Genomic DNA, 16568 nt, shown 5'->3' with positions numbered 1-16568 from the left:
CGTGTGAAAATTTCATTGTTAGGCTAAATGCCTAAGTTGATATGTTAGGCTTTTTAGATTTAGACTATCCTTCGGACACATTTATTTATTTTTACGTCAGAACATAAGGTTGGTACCGCGTTGTGCAATAAGGGAAACCCCACGCACAATCATCGAACAAGAGAAAAACGAAAACAATGGCAGACGATGCCATCCACAAAAACAACAATATTTATCATTTAGAGTTTTTAAATTATAGTTATTAATGCATTATGTAATATAATTGTTATTGTTGTGGACTCAGTCTCTCAGTATGGATTTAAACGAACTGTTTCTCGGGTGCAGAAGGGGAGACCTAGCCAAAGTCAGGTACATTAAAGCTTTCCTACCAAACTTCGTTATTCGCAAATCAATTATTTTACTTTAAAATCTTGGAATCTTGAGTTGTTATTACTGTTATTTATAGTACACTGCAGAGTATTATATGTTTGCTTTAGTGTAACTTATTGCATGTGTATTTTGCTTAAAGTTAGAATATTGACAACATTGAAATGAAACCACTACAATGTTGAAATTAATTATGTGTATTTATTTACCATTTAAATTCTGCGTGTGCCCAAGAAAAAGAGCTCGTGGGGATTGAGGAACAGGGTATACCTGTCCACACTCCGTTTTCTTCGCGGAAGAAGTATTGTATTATTATCATCGTGATATAAAGGAAGGTAGGATAAGTTCCGATTGTTTAATTCCGATCCGAACTAATCATTGTGAACACGCACTTTACACACACACTTCCTTGTTAGATACGAAGGGGTTTTGTATTTCTAAGTGCTTTTGTTGTTAGGTTAGGCAGGCCAAGTTTAGGACACGTAGCATGAATAAAACGTTCCCAAATGCTGTCCTTGCTAGGTTTGGCGAGTCATGTTTAAGCCTCTTGGCATTAAAATAACTTACGTAAATACTTCCAACAGCTGATCACATAATATCTGGTCTGAAGCATGAAACCCCCTTCAAGCCTCACATAACGTGTGTTCTTAAACTCCCGCCAAGTCAACCCAGGTCTTAGGAGTGGCTTAAACAGTTCACTCTGCACAGATGTCACAAGAAACGTCATGTTGACATCACTATCAAAGCTGCCCCAAGCAGGAGTTTACAAACAGTGTGGTGGATTGTCTGCTTCACTCTTGAGCTGATGCATGTTTAAAAGCATTAGTTTTGGGTGTAAATGGCACTAGATCTCGCCTTTTTGTAATGCTCGGCTACATTAATGAAAAATGTGGATAACTTTTAGAAATTGACACAGGAAATAACCGAAACAGTCAACAAATAACTTTATGCCTCCATATCAAAAATAATTGTTTTTGTAGTATTTTATTGTAAGGAGAATTTAATTTAATTTAGTACCGTGTATTAACACCAACAACATTAACAATGTTGAATGGAAAATAAAGTAGCTTTAAAAAAATTTAAATTTTTTTTAGTGACCCCTCAATTGCAGTTCAAATCAAATCTACTTGTTTTAATTGTTTTATATTCTTTTCTCTTCGCATAACGGATTTTGCATATTTTTTCAATTCATACATCTACAAAAAGACTTATAAAATAATATTAACTACACCTTTTCTTTCAGTTGCCTTTCTGACTCATAAAGGCATCAAATAAATGATTCCCGGTCATTGAAAGAAGCTGATGTGTCACGCTTACTGCTAGTTTTTGTCTTCAGTCAGCCAAGTTAGTCACATCGAGGATTACTTTCAAATCTCTCAAGCCTTGTAATCAAGGGTTCCCAGGTTCGGAGCGATTTTACAATACCGGGAATTTCTCCATTTTGTTTGAAATTCAGTATACTCACTAAATTAGAGCTCCTAATTACGAATCTGAAGTTAAAATTTGGCGCTCACGTGTTCAAACTTGCAAAATAAGATGGTCAGTCATCGCAACCAACAATGCACAATTGCTCATTATTTATCGCAAGATTTTCCGTTTCGAATACTTAAAGAACGAAATATATATATTCCTGATATTACTACGACCCTAAAATTTAACTATGTTTCCTAACCTAACCACGCGCCAATGGTCCGTGGGCTAGCCATAATTCAGGAATTTCTATACGTGAGCGCCAAATTTTAAGTGCAGATTCGTGATTAGGAGACCCAAATTAGTAAATATCCGAAATTTCATACAAATTGGAGAAATTCCCTGTATTGTTAAATTATACCCCAGGTTCGATACTTGGTGGAAATACAGTGGTTTGGATCCCACTTTAAGCTTTAGGTCCAATCCCGATTAGCCTTTCTGTGCCTAAAGTGGACTTAAAACAACAAATCAATCAATCAAATCTCACAAGCCAAGTAAGACTTATATGTCGCACTATGACGTCATGGAATCGGAAGTGTACGGAGCTCACTAATGAATCCAAGCCATACTTGCATTGAGTTCTAGAACAGACGAGGTCGACTTTGGCTGACTTGGCTGGAGTTTAGGAACACAAGCATAGAGAGTGATTTATCCACTGCACACTCCAAAATTTCTTTAACATCACCTAAAATTTTTCATAAAGACCCAATGCATAGTCATTTTAGCTCTAAATTTACTCTTACACCCCTAAATTTAAGCATACAACCCCCAGATGGAAAATTCTGGATAAATCCCTGTACAGGGTAGTCCAGGTCTCAGATGGCCATAAATGAAGAACAGCTGATCACCGGGAAGCACAGATGCTCATGTAAGCTACTCTTCAAACCACAATGTCTCTCGTAAATAATATTTAGTGAAACTTTTAACAGTGATGGTTCTGAATGTTTAATGATTTTTTGCAAGTTTTGTTGGAGTATTTGAAAGTAGGACTGGAAACAATTTTGGATGTAAATTCCAAAGTTGCACAAATTAATTATCACAGTTGAAAGCTTTGCTGTGTAGTAGTTACCAGAGGAAGGATGATTTCAGAAGCATTTTATGCGAGTATCTGCTCTTGGTGTCCGGTTGTCTCAGACAGGGAGTACTGATGGATTTTCATGCGAGGTTCGACAGGAGTTTCGTACTTGAGACCAGATGTTACGTGATCAGGTTCAGGAAGCATTTAGGGATGGTTTATTAATGCTAAGAGCTCTAAACCTAACCCACCTAACAATGAAAGTATTTAGTGATGTACTTTTTCACACCCCGATGGCGCAGTGGTAGCGTCGTCGTCTTGTAATCAAGGGGTCCCGGGTTCGATACCCGGTGGAGGTACAAGTGATTCGGATCCCACTTTAAACTGTAGGTCCAGTCCCGATTAGCCTTACTGTGCATAAAGTGGACTTAAAACAACAAATCAATCAATCACACCCCAAGCACGTGAAGTAGACGATGGCAACATTTTGTATTCAAGACAAGATTAAACAAACTGCTTTTTGCAAACAAAAAAATCATGTATAAGCATACAAAAGGGGAAAATTGTTCTTCAGACAAGACACAGTAAGTGGTCACTAAGACTCTGAAGTATATGTTAACAGACATAAATAGAATCCGTACCATGCCTGTGTATCATGATTAATTCTGAATTAAACAATCGGAACTTGGGCCCTTTTATCTGTACTAATAGTTTATCCAAGCAACAAAAATGCTTCCACAATCATTTTCACTATTCTAATGTACTTCCAAATATTCCCATTAAACTTGTGAAAATCATTAAATATTTTGAGTTGTTGCCTAAAGGGATGGTGTGTGTTCACATCCATGTTACAAGCACACAGCTTCTAAATATGAATCAAAACATAAACAACAGCTGATGGCAACAATGCAGTTTTTTAAATCCCAAATCATTTTATTATCCTTTTAACTACTTTTTGTTCGGTTTTTATCCTTTAATGTGATTGCTGTTGTATTGCTCCTATTTTCTTGATGACATTATTGCATGTTACAATAGTTCTTTAGGTGTATTGAAATTGAGCTATACTTTGAAATGTATCTAGTGCAGTCAGATTAAAACTAACAGTATTGTTATTTTTCAGATATCTAGTCGAAGAAAAAGAAGTTGACGTTAATGTAAGGGACAAATGGGATAGTACACCTTTGTAAGTAGACAGTTAAAATGTGTTAATTTACCTCAGTAATCAGTAAAATTACATTAAATATTATGCCATGGGCACTACTTACACACAAAAAAGTTGTTAACCTGCGATCGGTCGCTCTTGCTTCAGTCACTTCATTGGTTGCAGGAGAGCGTGGCACTCCCTTGGTTTTCAGACATATTTCACGGCATGTTATTATTTTTAAATTTATTTTGAATACATTTTATATTTATAAATGATGTGTTTATGATATCCCTTCTTCTTTATTACACTTTTGTTTCAATGCATGTGTTTGTTTTCAAATAGTGTATTATGTTGATGAATAAATTCTTTCGGGCTATCGACTAGGTCAATTCTGGAAAAGTTTCTGAGCTTTCAGGAGCTAACATCACTCTCATCTTCAGGGTAGAATTGCAGTGCTGAGTGTCAACCCGGTGTATATGTATCTGCGTGTGACTCTTTCTGGTGACGATGGTGGACCAATTGCGAGCCATGTCTGTTGCATTCCCACTGCCGACTATCGCTAGCCAGGCTGGATCTAGTCTGATCCTTGTGTCTTGATTCAGATTATGCTTTTCCCTGTGGATGGCTATTGCTTCTTTAATAATTTTGTCCCAATATTTTGATGATTTAGTGATAATTTCTATGTTGTTAAAATCTATTTTATGGCCTTCGTTGATCCAATGTTCAGCTGACTTCTCCGGATGGAAATTCTTAATGTAACTCTGATGTTCTCTGCAGCATTGTTCAATTGTCCTGCCTGTTTGCCCAATGTATGCTTTCCTGCAGTTACAAGCAATCCAATAAACTCCAGGTGTTTTGAGTCCTAAATTGTCCTTGGGGTTGCGTAGTAGGCTCCTGATTTTCAGTGGTGGTTTGTGGATGGCTTTGATATTGTGTTTACTAACAATATAGCTTATAATTCTGGAGAGGTTTATGATGTATGGCAGGATAGGTCCTCTGTTTTCTCCAGGTTGCCTGGTGTGTCCGAATTTCCCGCTGCATCTGGATTCCTTGATGTGTCCGGGTTTTCTGCTGTGGTGGTCTTCTTGGACAGTACTCGGTTTAAAGTTCTGTTAATTTTGTTTTCTGAGTACCTGGCTGCCAGTAGATTCAACAAAGCCACACTATCTATCCTTTTGAAGGGGCTGAACTTCGCTCCAGCACCGAGAAATATCTCCCTCAGGGACATAATCAGCAGCATCGAGAAGATGGTTAATGATCTGCCCGACGAAGCTGCACAAGATATATGCTGAGAAGCTTATGTGGCCTTTAAATGGGCCGTTCTGCCGAGACCCAACATCTCACGAGCAGAGAAGGCCAAACTCAAGGTCTTAAAAGAAGACGAGGACATTCTGATTTTACCAGCTGATAAGGGGAATGCTTCAGTTATTCTCAGACAGCAGACTCTACATACCAGAAACTCTCCTGAGATCCCACAGCAGCAGTTGAAAGGAAGAGCAGAGCACTCCTGAAGAAAACATAATTACTGAAACAAATTTGGGAGAAACTGACACCAGACGGAACTATACCACCACAGCGGTATGGACTTCCCAAAATACACAAGACAGCAGTGCCATTAAGATCGAATGTCAGTGCTATTGGATTCCCCAAATACAGACTCGCCAAGTTCCTGATGGCCCAGCTACAACCACTGACAGGGAATTGTGAACATCACATGAAAAAAACCACAGAATTCGTCAAGACACTGCAGCACATCAGAACATCGTCAAGTGTTTCGACATAGTGTCACTCTTCACCAAAGAACTACTTGACGTCTCACTGGGGTTACTGAAGTGCCACTTCACACTGGGTATCATCAGACTATTCGAGCATATGCTGATATTAACTTCGGACAGTACTATGAACAAACCGATTGAGTGGCTATAGGCTCCTCACTCTTGCCTGACATAGCCAACTTTTTATGGAAAACTTCGAGCATGAAGTGTTGAACACAGCACCATTCAAACCCGCCACCTTCTACAGATACATCAACGATACCTTCATCATCTGTCCACATGGTTGAGATACTCTCCAGTCTTTCCTGGATCACCTAAACAATCAGCAGCCAAACATCAAGTTCACCATGGAGACAGAGAAAAATAAGAGCCTCCCGTTCTTGGGTATCCTCATCAAATGAAAGCTGGATGGAACTTTGTGGCACAGTGTGTACCGAAAACCGGCTCACACCAATGCCAACAGTTTTTACTACCCGTTTCAACGAACCACAGCACTCTCCACCTTGTTCCACTGGGCCATCTGCATCAGTGATGCAGCGCATCCACCAGAAGAAATTCAGCATCTTCGCACGGCGTTCATTTGATTGATTGATTTGTTATTTTAAGTCCACTTTATGCACAGTAAGGCTAATCGGGACTGGACCTACAGTTTAAAGTGGGATCCGAACCACTTGTGTCTCCACCGGGTATCGAACCCGGGACCCCTTGATTACAAGGCAACAACGCTACCACTGCGCCATCGGGGAGGCCCACGCACGGCGTTCAGACAGAACAGGTACTCAGAAAACAAAATCAACAGAACTTTAAACCGAGTACTGTCCAAGAAGACCAACACAGTGGAAAACCCGAACACATCAAGGAATCCAGATGCTGGGGGAAATTCAGACACACCAGGCAATTTGGACAAAACAGATGACCAGAAGATAGCTATCCTGCCATACACCATAAACCTCTCCGGGATTATAAGCTGTATTGTCAGTAAACACAATATCAAAGCCATCCACAAACCACCACTGAAAATCAGGAGCCTACTATGCAACCCCAAGAACAATTTAGGACTCAAAGCACCTGGAGTTTACTGAATTGCTTGCAACTGCAGGAAAGCATACATTGGGCAAACAGGCAGGACAATTGAACAATACTGCAGAAAACATATGAGTTACATCAAGAATTTCCATACGGAGAAGTTAGTACTAGCTGAACATTTGATCTATTCTATATAGATTTTAACAACATAGAAATTATTGCTAAATCGTCAAACTCTTGGGGCAGGATTATCAAAAAGGCAATAGCTTGATGAGCAATCCATGAGGAAAAGGAGAATCTGAATCATGACACAGGACTCGAACTGGATCCAGCCTGGCTAGCGATAGTCAGCCGGCAGCAGGAATGCAGCAGACAGGGCTCCAGATTGGTCCACCATCGTCACCAGAAACAGTCACATGCAGATATATATTAACTGGGTTGACACTCAGCGCTGCAATTCTACCCTGAAGATGAGAGTGACATTAGCTCTCGGAAGCTCGGAAACTTTTCCAGAATTGACCTGGTTGATATAAACCGAGATAATGTATTCATCATTCGTCACCAGGAAAGCTTCAAGACTTACTTCAGTGTATTATATTGTCAAGGCGATCAACTCTAACAAGAAACACATGTTTCTCGAGGCTGCCCTGAAGAATTCTTGGACAGTTCCATCTGTGCTTCACAAATCTCATATAATATAAAATTACTTAGACACATTTGGCATTTTCTATTAACACGACAAAAACATGTAGGTACAAAACTCACTAGAAATATCATAGACTTATTGACTTAATAATGCACAAATCAAAATAAAAAAGAGTGTAGCGTATTCGGTCACGGGTGAGTTCTGCACTCACTCTGTCAACACTCCTACCACAACATTGGTCTCTCAAACTGTCGTTTACGTCATCTCATTAGAATGTGATAAGGTCACTAGTGACACACTAAAAGTGAGCTAGAGAATAAACTCAACTTTGAACTTACAGTGTACTATCAGATTATTACAGCAAGAGCATAAGAACATAAATTTCACTTTCAATTTTGACGAGTATTTAAAATTAGAGTTGATCGCTTCGACAATATTGTTGAACTGTCTATTGGCAGCCTGGGAACGTAACAGTAAACACACTCGCTTTTGTTCCTTTTCAGTATTTATTACCCCTTGACCATGTGGACCCAAATGTGGACTAAAAGTAGACCCCTCTCACTTACCTAATACTTTCTCTCTCCAGTCCTGGTACCACACATAGTGTAATATATTGTGGACAGAGAGGGAGATCTTGAAGTAGGAATTCAGGTGTGACTTCCGATCGGGCAATGTCATTGCTAAGTAATGGAAACTGGGAGACATTGGCTGGGAGGAGGTCGTGGCTGATCTGGGGAGTAGCATTTGGGCAAGCATGAGGAGAAGGTGGTGTTGAGGAGAAAGTGGCATGCTGGATTTGAGGAGTTACCAGGACTGGAGAGAGAAAGTATTAGGTAAGTGAGAGGGGTCTACTTTTAGTCCACATTTGGGTCCACATGGTCAAGGGGTAATAAATACTGAAAAGGAACAAAAGCGAGTGTGTTTACTGTTATGTTCCCAGGCTGCCAATAGACAGTTCAACAATATTGTCGAAGCGATCAACTCTAATTTTAAATACTCATCAAAATTGAAAGTGAAATTTATGTTCTTATGCTCTTGCTGTAATAATCTGATAGTACACTATAAGTTCAAAGTTGAGTTTATTCCAACAATTTACTAAGATTTTGTGTGAGTGTGTGTGAATGCTTTGCAAGGTGGATAATTGAATGTAATTTTAATCCCAAAACATTCATTTTAATAATGTCTTGCACTATACTTGCAAAGCTATGTTATCTTAGCTTGTAAATAAGAAAATATGCACACCATACACTTCTTTGTATGACAATATAGATAATTAACCAAAACATATGAGTTGTCAATCATAGAAATGCAGTAAATGATGTGCTGGATCATATAGACATTTTGACATTATCAGGGTATTTCCAAGACAATGGTGTCTGACCATTTATTTAAAATAAAGAAAGTAGAAAATGTATGGCACATTAATTTTCAGAATATCTCTATCTCCCAAAATTGAATACTGTAGGAAATTGAGTTTTTATTGTTTGTATAACTATGCTGTTGTGTGCACTTTTACAAATTTTCAATAATCAAATATTTGAAGTTGCTACTGTTCACTCTCCAGAAGTTGCATGAGAAATTGATGCTGGCCCCTGTGGCATAAAGTGTTATGAAGATAGAGGTCCCAGGTTTGATCCCTGAATAAGGAATGGATGGAATTATTGTGTTTCATAATCCATTTCATCCTCCTTGAGATTAACCCAAGAGGTAGAAAAGTGAATTAAAATGTGCAAAATATAAAATGGATAGAGAGATTGTGTTCGTTGATTGACTTCCTTTACTTTGCCTCTTGTGCCACTTTTGGCTAATTTGCGAAGATGGGGTTGAGTGATGATATGATGAAATTGATGAATGGACACTCACAAACATCCATACCCAAGCTGGGATTCAAACTCGGGACCCCTGGCATCATAGCGCAATGTGTTAACCACGCTGCCTCAGGGGCCGGCTTGTCTTTGTTGACTAGATAATTATGATCACATGTAGATACTAAAACTCTTAATTCTATTTGTAGGTACTATGCCTGCTTATGTGGGCACATGAATGTGGTGGAGTTTCTGCTTGCTAATGGTGCTAGATGTGAAGCAAACACATTTGATGGTGAGCGCTGCCTATATGGTGCCTTGAACAATGAAATTCGGAAGCTCTTGTTAAACTATAAAGTCATCACAAAGCAGACAATGAGACGGGATCTGTTTGAACAATTTCTTCGCAGGTAAGATACATATAGTATTTAAAAAATATATAAATAATAAAATAAGTTTTCCTGCAGATGAGCAGAAAATTACTTTTAAAAGGCCATGGGCTGAAATTTTGTAGAAAATAAAAGAATAATTCTACTGAGCCATTTTCTGTGGTATTCAGCTTCATGTTGGCTAATGTCATGTACAGCTTCTTGTTATGCAACTAACTTTGCAGTATGTCATAAAAGTTCTCAACAAACTCTATTTAGTTCAGAATAGTATGTCTTCCAAGAAGATTACATATTTTATTTGTTATTTCAGTCTGCACACTATCACACAACTTATTTGAAAAAGCACAGTGTCATACAATTAGAATGGGAGCAATAGATTTTCCAATACCAGCAAGTTCTTTCCTTTCAGTTTGAAAAAAAAATCCCATGAAAACTTGTTTTTTTTCATACTGTGCATTTTATGCCTTTATTACACATATTTTGCATATCAAGCAGAAGATAACTTTATCCATATATTCCCAATTATGCTTTGAGAAGCATGAATTGTTAATAAATTATTGGTGTTGATTGTTTGTTCTATGACAACTGGCTGTTGGATTGCTAAAGACTGTTATTTTGGGAAGATTTGTGGCCAGTATACCATTTTGTGAAGAGAAGGTTCAGTCTTGATTTCCAGTTATGCCATCTGAATTCAATTGTGAGGCAGTATGACAGAGTTTGAAACTAGTCTTCAATATTTAAATGCTATTACGAACTATATGTACCAAATTTGTCAAGCTGGTTGCTAAAGATGGCAAAGGAAGAGGCCAATAACTATATTTCTGCACTTTTAAGACTGCTCAACAAATAATAAAATGAATGTGATCTAAATGTATATATTCCATTATTTTTTTGTATTGAAACATTATAAAGTGTGTCACTTTAAAATTTAGCAGTACAAAGAATGCAAATCAATTAGTGTTGTATTGATAGAGTTCTTTGATACAAATCCAGGGTAAAGCATCCTTCGTGATTGTTCCTAATTGAAATTTGTGTGGTTGTTCCTTATTGATATTTGCCCATGTTTTAATTTACATAATTGTTACAAGCTTGTGAAGTATGATTGATTGTTAGAGGAAATGTAAAATATGTTGTCCAATAATAGGTACACATAGAACAGTCCATGATCTGTCTTTTACCTGACATTAAAAATATTTCAGATAACAGCAAATTTTCCTTCATGTTTATAAGATTCAGACCTGCATAGTCAATCTAAGGCAATCTAATGGAGGTTTCACATCAAAGTGACAAGAAGCATGTGACACACCTTAGCAACATGATATGATACAAAAGCCTGCAGATGTTGCTTTGGTGTGAAATCTCACTAATAGAAAACAAAAAATGCCAATCTTATTTTGTGATTTGTAAATGCTATTTTTGAACATTATTTAGATATGTAGACCAAATTTCATGTTTTGATAATAGAAAATTATGTGATTTTTGATATGTTGAAGAGGGGCTGTATAGTTCCATAGTTAACAGAGTATCACACAATTTCACAAATCACAAAGAACCAATGTGGTCTAGTTGGTAGGGCATCTGACTGCCATGCGGGAGACTCAGGTTTGATACCCAGGGTGGGTACATTTTTCCGACTTTATCCCCGCATAAGGTGGTTGGACCATGGTGCTGATCACGTCACCTCCAAAATGGCCAAGATCGAGAATATGTGGGGTCCTACCCCCACATCCCCTAAATGTGCCTTCATTGCATGGTGCTATACTCATGTTGAACTTTACCTTTTACCTTTCACAAATCAGTTTACGTAAATACCTTTTACCTTTCACAAATCAGTTTACGTAAATGAGACCTTCCAAGGATTCCCCTTCAACAACCAAAATTGCAGATATTACTAACAAGGAGAGGGCATGGCTTGGGAAATTAATTTTGGGGTCTGGTCTTTGTGTAGGTAGGGTACCCTTTAGGTATTGATATGCCAAGGTACTAGCATGCACTAGCCAAATAAAAATCATGACAGAAGAAACAGGCGGTGGTTCCGTGAAATGGAAGGTGTCTTCCCCCACAGGATTTTTACATCTCAATTCATGCAGGAAGCACTCACTGCATGGAGCACTCACAGGCCTCCACAAATGCAGTTGAGTTGCTCAAGCTACATCTACAATGGTCTAGGAAAGATTGTTTTTGCACTGAAAACAAAATGAAACTGTTGATATTTTCATTGTGGCCACTGTAGATACAATTTAGGTGATGTTCTGTATTTCCACGTTGCAAATTTAATTGGTTTTTCTGATTATTTTCAAAGATCCACTGCCTTCATTAGCGATGCCCAGATGCTGTAACATTCATTAATGAAGACTAGTCCTTGGAAATTAATCATAAGAAAACAATTACAAAAACAATTCATAAAATTGCCTATGCAGTGTTGATTGCTTATCCATGATAAAACAATTAAGCTGCAAAATATTTACAGTTTAATTTTGTTTGATGAGTGCCTCTTATTTCTTTCAATTTTTGTATGTGTCACCATGGCAGCATCCTCAGGTTAACACATTCACGCTGAGCAATGGGAGGGGCATTTAAATGAACAGCCCAGGCATTTTTTGAATCCAAACTTACCTAAAAGAATGTGGCCACCATCTTAAACTTTTGAGTTTTTCTGCAAGTGTCACTTTTAAGTCTACTTTTTCAGACAGGAACCCGACCTCTTTGAGGGTTCCTGCTGATGACCCCCCATTGGTCCTCCAAGGATCCAAAAGTGTTGAGCCCTCTGGAGCCCTTGGTAATTTGGCTCTCTGGACATGCTCTTGGGTACTGCATTGGACTTCCCCCAGTCACGTGGTGCACCCCCTTTTCATTCACCAATCAACATGGGGGTGGGGATGCCAAAAAAAAAAACCTGAAGAAATGGACATTGCAGCAAAAATGACCTTAGTCGTTTACAGGCAAATACAAGCACATACTTTAAAATGACCATGGTCATTTATGGGCGGGAATGTCTTAAAATGTAAACAGTTTCTGACACTTCTGTTTTTATATATATCAAGTACATGGGATGACATAACTGATTCTATATATGTTGGCAATGAATAAATCCAATTCACATGACATCAGAATGAGATGTAAACATGGAAAATATTGATGGTAAAAATGAAGAGAAACATGAGAAAATTTAGAGAAAGACAGATATGAGCAATGTTGGCCCATGAATATTGTAACCTTTTACATCTCCCCTTCTTTCCCCCATCATGTGTAGAAATATCTAAGCATAAAATCAAAATTTGTTATTTACTTACGTACAGTGAGTATATACTTGTCAAAGACAATGTTTCGGTGTCAACTGCCCCTTTCTTCAGGTCAAGAAGTCGGCTTTACGGAAATCCACAAAGCTTCATCATTTAGAAAGGATATAGGTTTTTACTTGGACAGATTGAATGCTAGGATAATAAATGACTAGAACAGGACTATTCCCACATTTTAAAATCCCTTAAAACTCATATAAAAACTGTTAAAACCCGTGTTACTATCCGATCACAATTCACATGTTGACTGGAACTGGTATGTACTCAAATGCGCAATGTTGCGAGTGAGTCAATTTTCCTCCTTCCCCTAACTTCCCCTTCCATTACGTCATTTCAAACGAGAAGTCGCATATGATGCTTGCCTCCAGTTCAATGTCTGGGTTAACCTTGAATCCGATTCCTTTATATTCACATTTTTCCCATTTTTTCAACATTCCTAGCCATATTTCATCAATATTCCCATCTTCTCTATTCAGCTTGTTCTCTCTATTTTTGCATATAAATGAGGCCTCATAAACATTCCTACTTAATAATTTGTCTTCCTCGCGTATAACTTCCCATGTGACTATCTCATGTTCCTCTTCCAATACATACTCGGATAATCCTGTATGGGGGTTTTCATGTTTAATATCCTTATCGTGTTCTTTCCATCGGACCCCATGCTCCTACCAGTTTGCCCTACATATTCTTTCTTACATTGACATTTGATATTGACATTTGATTCTGTATACACCCTGTTTTCCCTCTACATTATCTCCCTTTCTTATTCCTTCTCTTTTGTAACTCATAAAATGTTTCTCTAAACATTTAGGGGCTTATCATCCCACACTTAATTCTATACGCTTTTGTTACTCTTTCCACTTTTTCCGACACTCCCCTAAAATATGGCATAGCCACATATTTACATTCCCCTAATTTCTCATTTACATTTTCCTCCACTTTCTTCTCTCCCTTGTTTTTACTATCTTTATTATCATCCTTGGAGCATATTTTCTCACCCTACTCAAATTCTTCTGTATTTCTTCAATTTTATACCCATTCTTTCTACCAATTCCAAAAATCTATGTTATTTCTTTTTCCAGCATCACCTTACAATTACATAATCTTAAGGCTCGAATTAATAAATTTAAGAAGACATTATATTTTGTCCTCATAGCGTACGCTGATTCCTTATTTATGTACTTATCTCCTGTTAAGGGCTTATGGAAGACACCCATTTTAATTTTCCTACCTGTCTTATTGATCTCCATATCTAAGAAGCTAATCCTATTATCTTTCATATCCTCCCTTGTGAACTTAATTCTTGCCTCTTGTTCTTCTAGGTTTGCGTACAGGCTATCCAGCACCTTTTCTTTCCCAATCACTAAAATGTCATCTACATATCTCCCATAGTGCTTGACTCCATTAATTAATGCGCTTAAAGGTGCATTCTCAATATAGTGTATGCCGGACCCTTTGGCCGAGCGGTTAGCACATCACGCTGCAACGCCAAGGGCCCCGGGTTCGAATCCCGCTCGGGCTTGGTTGTTTGTGAATGTCCATTCATCAATTTCATCATTTCATCACTCATCCCCATCTTCGCAAATTAGTCAAGAGGCACAAAACATGAAGTAAAATAAACTAAATCAATAAATCAACAATCAATATAGTGTATGAAGATACTTGAAACTATCCCAGAAACACGATTCCCCATTGCGAGACCTTCCTTTTGCATAAAGATTTTATCACTGTAGTAAAAATAATTGTAACCTGTACTTATGTTAAACCACCTCATGTACTCCCATGCAGTTATTACCATTACATCTGTACCATTTCCCATTAGCCATCTATGCAAGCAATCAGCGGCCTTTTCTCGCGGTACGCTGGGGTAAAGGTTGACTATATCAAAACTAGCTATTCTGTCATCATCTTCAATTTCAATGTTTTCAATTTCCCCCTTAACTTCCCAAGCGTTCATCACGCTGAAAGCCATGGTTTTCCTTACTTCATTAATTCTTCCTACCAATATCTTAGCTATCCCGTAACCTGGGTGGGAATACGTGTGTATAAATGACCTAAGAGGGATGTCTTCTTTATGTGTTTTAGGAATGCCGAATGCCACAGGGATAGTTCCTTTCTTACAATTTTCAGTTAGCCTTTTCTTCTCGCTCCTACTTAATGTTATGCTAATTTCAATCTCTCTTTTGTCTCTCTCCTAATTTTATTAGTAGGGTCTTTGCCTATCTCTATGTAGTCAGGGCCTATAAAACACTCTTCTAGTTTACTCCAATAGTCTTCTTTACTTATGACGACCATCCTATTTTCTTTATCCAATCTTCTTATAAATATGTTGTTCTTTTTGGCCCATTTTTTGACATTGTCTAATCTCTTTCCATATCCTTTACTGTTCTATCCCCCACTTATATTAAACCCTTTTTCATTCTCTTTCCGGATTTGTTGTTCTATAATATCATGTATCTTACTCCTTACCTCCCTCTTATTATCCCTATCATCTAGGATAGCCCCTTTCCTTTCTGTAGCGATGATAAATTCCAAATTTTTCATAATAATATTCAAATCCGTGTGTAATTCCTTATTAGTTAGATTAAGCACATTGCTTTTCACTTCTACATTTTCCTCCCTCTTATCCACCTTCCTCACATCACCTTCCCTCAAATTCTTCCTGGTACTATTATACAGTGCGTCCATTTCGATCTTCAGCCGAGAGATTGGGAGAAGCGTGGCGGGTGGTGCTGACGGAGATGCCGACATTTGCGGCCTGTAATGCCCGCTTATTTTTATGGACATGTGCAGACATTTATATAAATGTTGCAAAACGAGCACTAACCTGTGTTATAAGAGTGCGGTTTTAATTTTAGTAGCTTAGTGGCTGTATGTGCCGATGATTTTGACACGCCCACCTCTTGTGAAACACGGCGTACCAATATCATCGAGTTTTGCTTCGGTTAGAATCCGTCGTTTTTGCTTAGGTGTTTTAAAATTTAACGATCCAGTTTCTCGTAATTTAAGGACAAGATGTCTAACCGTATCTCTGTGTGGAGTTGAAACACCTGGGAATTTCTGTACAAATTGCCTACACACGTCTCGACATGAGTCTGTTTTCACGTACGTGTCATACATAATAAATCTTTGTTGTAACGTGAACCTTGCAGCTGGCATTCCAATCGTCTCACTGACACAACACACATGCACACTGCAATAACACAAACAAGTAACTACAAGTAACCAAGAATAACACTCTTGCTCACAGTACGAAATTAACACGCTCTTGGTTTACATTGCTCGCCACTATATTCACAGCTCTGTCTTAATCTAGTCGCGAAGGAACAAAAAAACTCGAGCTCAGAGATTTCGGATTGCAAGGAAGCTCACGAAAACCATTCACTTTTATCGGTTTCGTCTGCAGCGTAATCTTGATACAGTGTTGCACATTCGAAACCTCCAAACGATTCCCATCGCCACAAAACTCTTTCAAGGATATAAACTTAAGCAGGACGTAACTGGTCAAAACTATGATTAAAATGTTTTATTATCTGTGGCTCTTAACATCGTTTCTATAGCGTATTTATTTGTGTATATAAGATCAGAACTTGGATGAATTACAGAAGAACTTTTGCATGTTATAACACAGGT

General features: G+C 38.1%; 1 protein-coding gene across 3 annotated transcripts in view; it reads left to right on the top strand.

Annotated features, from left to right (window-relative positions):
* Positions 1–167: 167 nt before the first annotated feature.
* Positions 168–16568, top strand: part of LOC145984231 (ankyrin repeat and BTB/POZ domain-containing protein 1-like) — a 60316-nt gene continuing 43915 nt past the window's right edge. The window contains exons 1-4 of one of the 3 annotated variants that reach the window (XM_083117805.1): positions 1340–1355; positions 2595–2704; positions 3972–4034; positions 9457–9657. In XM_083117805.1, coding sequence (XP_082973931.1) covers positions 2697–2704; positions 3972–4034; positions 9457–9657 — 272 coding nt within the window. In that variant the 5' untranslated portion in view covers positions 1340–1355; positions 2595–2696. Of the gene's footprint in view, positions 349–497; positions 631–1339; positions 1356–2594; positions 2705–3971; positions 4035–9456; positions 9658–16568 lie in introns of those variants that run through there. The other 2 variants (XM_083117804.1, XM_083117806.1) reach the window with 2 other exon arrangements.

This window comes from Lepisma saccharinum, chromosome 2 (assembly GCF_977018435.1).
Source record: "Lepisma saccharinum chromosome 2, izLepSacc3.1, whole genome shotgun sequence".
Taxonomy (NCBI): Eukaryota; Metazoa; Arthropoda; class Insecta; order Zygentoma; family Lepismatidae; genus Lepisma; species Lepisma saccharinum.
Note: the sequence above shows the minus strand (reverse complement) of the source record. Positions and strands in the feature narration are given on the sequence as shown.